The following is a 5,879-nucleotide window of genomic DNA, read 5'->3' as shown; positions in this document are numbered from 1 at the left end:
ATAACATTTACAACAGCCAGGTAAGCGAAGCGGTAACTTCGTTCAGCGCCGCGGCCTGTAATCTGACGCTTTAGAGGACGGCTGGAGAACAGAAACAACTATAAAGTAAGTTTCCATAGCATTTTCTTCCACCCTGAATCCCTCGGCTAACAAATAGCGCACGTACTGTAGTAATACCGCCGCCCGTGGATAGATGGCGCGCTCTTATCTCAGCGCCGGCCCATCGGGATAAACAACACGTACAAATTGGCCACGCTGAGATCCATTTGTTCTTTATCTTTAGATTTATTCTGGCTAGTTACGTTACGTTGCGTATACAGGGGCTACATAAACATCATCATAGCATCGAAGTTTGACATTTAAAATGACATTTTCACCACACCAATCGGTTAAAGCTCTCAAGATCAAAAATGGATGAGAAAGTTGCATTTTATTCACGAGTGCAAAGACTGCAAATAAATTACAAATTTTAATTTGAGACCCTACTCTTACTGATAGAACTGAGCTGTAAATAATGGTTTTGAATCATAAATGTTTATTAAACTGACGGATTTCATTTAGATTTTATTTTACAGTTAGAATTTTCCTCGTGTTGGTGTTGTGAATCTTTTTTTGTTGTTAACCGACTTCAAAAAAGGAGGAGGTTCTCAATTCGACTGAATGTTTTTTTTTTTTTTTTTTTTTGTATGTTACTCGATATCTCCGAGAATCGTGGACCGATTTTCAAAATTGTTTTTTTGTTCGAACCGGTATAACCCCGAGATGGTCCCATTGGCACCAAGTCAGGGTCTGATGATGGGATCCTGGAGAAATCGAGGGAACTCTTCAAATGTTATAGGCACATGTAATGTTTTTAGTCTATTTTTCAAAGGTACACCAGTATTTACGTCTGATGGTAATAATTTTATGTCGCTGAGCTGATGATGGAAGGTCAACTCCTCAATGGTTAGGAGTTAAAGGATAATTCTTTCACTACTGTACATGTATTCGGACTGATACATATAATATCACTAGGAACCACTAAAAATCAACAAATAAATAAACTTTTTAACAAAAAATAAAACCGCCTTCAAAAATAAGCGCGTTACAAAACACGGAGAAACTAAAAAGCCAAAAATAATAAACCTTTCAATTCAGATTTCTTATCGTATTGCAATAAGCTAAACATCCAAATTATAAACAAATCAATTATTTTTGGAGTCGGTACCAGCCTGTGTATGGTTGGGTGGGGCAAACAGGCAATAGCAAGGCGACGAATAGGTCTGGTACCGACTACAAAAATAATTGATTTGTTTATAATTTGGATGTTTAGCTTATTGCAATACGATAAGAAATCTGAATTGAAAGGTTTATTATTTTTGGCTTTTTAGTTTCTCCGTATTTTGTAACGCGCTTATTTTTGAAGGCGGTTTTATTTTTTGTTATTTCACTCGGGGGCAATTTTTTTACCTACGTGCCTTGAATCTCTCGCAACGCTCAAGATTCAATTTCTCAAACCTAGTTTATATAGGTACAGCTAGATGGACAAAAATACTTTCGTTAGTAACTCCCGATGTTCGCCTCTGCAGGTCACAGTCATTTTTCAATAGATTCTAGGAAAATTTTGTGCAAAACTTGGAAAATTCATTAAAGTGAGATATCCCAAAACTAGTTGAGCTCGCAAAGTTAGTCACTAGAGATAATTTTAATTTAAAGGGATAGGTTCACCTTTTTACATTTTGTATTTTCAGTTTTTCTGCGACTTTTAAAACATTATTTGACCTAAACTAGGATAAATGGGCCCGCCCTTATCGGCGGTCCTGTATCGTATCGGGTTCGGGACCACAACACATACGAATTTATTCAAATGAGACCGATTTCTTAACCTTTTATCTGAAGATTAGTGAAGATTTATGTCAAATGAGAGCACCGGTGACCAGAAACTGTTCTAGAAAAAGATAATATAAACTACAGATATTGGACGAAGGGGAGCCTCACCCCTAGAGAGCGCGTCCCCAGCCGGCGGATAGGGGAAAGCTCGCCAGATATGGAGGGTAGGGGCGAAATAAAATAGCCCCCGCGGACCAAACAGGCCGGAGAAGGACACTTCGTCATCAAACCTCTGCAAGGAGCTTCTTCGACGTACTCGGAGCCGAGGTCTTTGTAGTGCTGCTCGTCTAAGACTGGGGCGACCAGAAGGGATGGTGGCGGACGAACTTGTAAAGGGTCAACGGCAGCGCCCATAACCTAGTACAGGATACAGTCTTGGCGTCAGGTGACAACCGGCCGTAAAACTTATAGTCAAAACCTACTCCTCGTTCAAATGATGAAAGGCAAAATAAAGAAAGTGAATATAGCTGCTAGGGCGTCCCCCTCAAGCGACGACATCAGTATCAATGCGAATAGTGCGACAAACGAAGATTATGCTAGGGCGTCCCCTGTAAGCGACGATAAACATGACAAGAACAAATATTCGCATTGTAATACACAATCTAATATTAGATTGGCCACGTGGAACCTAGGCACACTCACTGGTAGAGGCCAAGAACTATCCAAGGTATTACAAGCCCGAAAAATCAACATCTGCTGTTTACAAGAAACCAAATGGAAGGGGTCAAAGTCTAGGGACATAGGGTTAGGGTATCAGATAATATATCACGGGACAACCAACGCACGAAACGGAGTAGCCATTGTGCTGGATACTATTCTAAAACAGCGTATAATAAATGTAGATAGGCGGAGTGATCGACTCATAGCAGTGAAACTAGCCATGGACGGACAACCACCCCTAAACATAATCTCGGCGTATGCACCACAACCCGGGTGTTCGGAAAGTGAAAAAGAAACATTCTGGAGTGAATTCGATGACATCCTGAACTCTATAGCCCATGGGGAAACAAAATACGTCGGGGAGACCTCAATGGGCACGTGGGCGAGTGCAATGCTGCGCACAGGACAGTACAGGGAATGTTCGGATATGGAAAACCTAACAAGGGTGGGGAACAAATATTGGAGTTTTGCGCAAGACACAATTTGGCAATTGTTAACACCTTTTTCAAAAAGAAAATAGAACACTTAATAACGTATAAAAGCGGTAACAAGCAATCCCAAATAGACTTCATTCTCGCTGATAGACATCTGCTTAAAAACTTTAGAGATTGTAAGGTAATCCCAGGCGAAGCACTTACGGCACAGCACAGACTCATGGTTAGCTGTATTAAGTTACCAAAACCGATCAAGCAGTCTAAAAACCAAACTCCAAAAATTAAGTGGCATCTGCTAAACACTGAGAAAGGATCTAAACTCGTAGAAACACTACAGAAAAAGCTAAAAGAGGATATGGAAACGAGTAATAACACTGCAAACGCCATGTGGTCCGGCTTAGAGAAGCTCTGCAAAAAGGAAGCTCAGGAAACATTAGGAATATCGAGAGGTGGACTGAGCAATAACAAAGACCCTGCGTGGTGGAACGAGGATGTAAGGGCATCCCTAAAAATCAAGAAAGATCACTTTAAACAATGGCAGACCTCGGGACTCGAAGAAGACCGCATTCAATATACAAATAGCAAAAAGATAGCGAAACGTAGGGTGGCACAGGAGAGGGCAAACTCGAGAAATGCCTTCTACTCTAGACTTGAAACTGCAAGAAATGACAAGGACATATTCAAACTTGCCAAGCAACGTCACACAGCAAGTCTAGACATTAAGATCAATAAATACATAAAAGATGGTAATGGACAACTATTAACCGACAATAGAGAAATAAACCGGAGATGGTGCCAATACTACCAGCATCTACTAAACGAAGAGTTTCCGAGCCAACCCCTATCCTATTACCCTGAAACAGCCGGACCCTTAGATAACATCAGCAGGGATGAAGTGCGTGCAGCCTTGAGGAAAATGAAGAACCATAAAGCAGTAGGGCCAGATGGCATTCCCGCAGACCTATGGAAGTCAACTGGGCCGATCGCTATAGAATGGCTGACTAAGCTCTTCAATCTTATTCTCATCGGCAAGAAGATCCCAGAGTCATGGCGGCACAGCTACCTCGTACCTTTTTACAAAAATAAAGGAGATGTAAGCAATTGTGGTAACTACAGGGGTATAAAGCTTACTTCGCACACGCTGAAGATCTGGGAGCGCGTACTGAACAATCGTTTTGCCAAGTTAGTATCGATATCCAGTAACCAATGCGGATTCGTGCCTGGAAAATCCACAACGGACGCTATCCAGACGGTGAGGATACTTATGGAGAAACACCGGGCCAATAAAGAAGATTTACACCTTGTATTTATAGATCTCGAAAAGGCTTTCGACAGGATACCACGAAAGTTAGTTTGGCAATCTATGAGAGCACAACAAATCCCAGAACACTACATAACTTTGGTAAAAGACATGTACGATGACATTAAGACGCAAGTAAGAAGCCTAGCCGGATTTAGCGAGCCTTTCGAGGTTAAAGTGGGTGTGCATCAGGGCTCCGCACTCAGTCCTCTGTTATTTAATCTATCGATGGACTACCTGACAAAGAACATCCAGTCCCCCTTCCATGGTGCATACTGTATGCGGATGATGTTGTACTCATTGACAAATGCACAACCCGACTAAACGCCACCCTTCAGCAATGGAAAAAAGCGCTAGAAGACAATGGTCTACGCATCAGCCGAAGCAAGACTGAATATCTCAGTTGCAACTTCAGTAGCCAACCGTCATCTGATAGTGTGATAAGTATTGACGATCAGCCATTACCAAAAGTCAACCGATTTAAATACCTCGGATCGATCCTAACAGATAACGTAGACATTGACGCAGATGTATCACACAGAGTAAATGCGGCATGGTGTAGATGGAGATCACTCACAGGAGTACTCTGCGATGATCGAATGCCTATACAATTAAAGGGAAAAGTCTACAAAACGGCAGTTAGACCCGCCATGATGTATGGCTCCGAGTGCTGGGCCGTCAAAAAGGTACACGAGCAAAAGATGAGCACTAACGAGATGAAGATGCTGCGGTGGGCAGCGGGAGTGACCAGACTTGACAAGATACGCAATGAGTACATCAGAGGTTCGTTCAAAGTGGCTCCAGTTATCGAGAAAATGACTGAAAGCCGACTGAGATGGTTCGGGCATGTGATGAGGAGAGATGAGGAATACCCTGTCAAAAAGGCATTGGCTATACTGGATAAGAAAAGGGGCAGAGGAAAACCGCCTACCACGTGGTGGACAACCGTTAGCAAAGAAATACAACGGGCACAGCTGAACACACAGACAACCCAGGATAGGGTGTCCTGGCGCCTACGAACGAGGAGGGCCGACCCCACGTAATGGGACCAGGCAAAGAAGAAGAAGAAGAGATATTGGACGAAGGATACAGGCCGAGCGATTTGTATAGAATATGGCTGTCGCAAGTTCTGGAACCTACACACTTGTTAGATGGACGCTCCTATTGCGCAATACACGCGCATCATTTCCATGTATGTGCGATTGTGCGCGTTCAGCACTCACACAATGACTAGGTACTGTACGCTCAATGAGCTAACAACTGCGACACGTCCGCCACCGGCGCGTCCTCTCTCTAGTATTTATGTTCTAAGGTGTAAACTATCAGCCCGATTCAAACTGTTATGTGCGTCAAATATTTGATGCGGATTGGATACTTAGGTGACAAAATGACGTCTTTGTTTTGACACACATTAAAGAAACACTATTGCGTTATGCAGCCTACGAAATTTTACCTCATAGGCTCAACTTGCCTTTCCCTTATAGTACATTTTCAACGCAATGTACTTCAACAAACTTCATTCCATGGAATCTCACGCCTGCATCAAATGCATCTCCAATTCGTTTTACGTCATTTCCCTCCTACCTACGCGTAATCCCATAAGCAAGAGTGAGATG

The 5,879-nt window shown here is 42.5% G+C and overlaps 1 protein-coding gene across 1 annotated transcript; it reads left to right on the top strand.

Annotated features, from left to right (window-relative positions):
- Nucleotides 1–4,916: 4,916 nt before the first annotated feature.
- Nucleotides 4,917–5,306, top strand: LOC125236958. The gene has a single exon (XM_048143877.1). The coding sequence runs from the start codon at nucleotides 4,917–4,919 to the stop codon at nucleotides 5,304–5,306; it is 390 nt and encodes a 129-aa protein (XP_047999834.1).
- The last annotated feature ends 573 nt before the right edge of the window (nucleotides 5,307–5,879 follow it).

The sequence above is a fragment of the Leguminivora glycinivorella genome, chromosome 20 (assembly GCF_023078275.1).
Source record: "Leguminivora glycinivorella isolate SPB_JAAS2020 chromosome 20, LegGlyc_1.1, whole genome shotgun sequence".
Classification (NCBI taxonomy): Eukaryota; Metazoa; Arthropoda; class Insecta; order Lepidoptera; family Tortricidae; genus Leguminivora; species Leguminivora glycinivorella.
The sequence above is the reverse complement of the archived record's forward strand: the minus strand, read 5'-3'. Positions and strand labels throughout refer to the sequence as shown.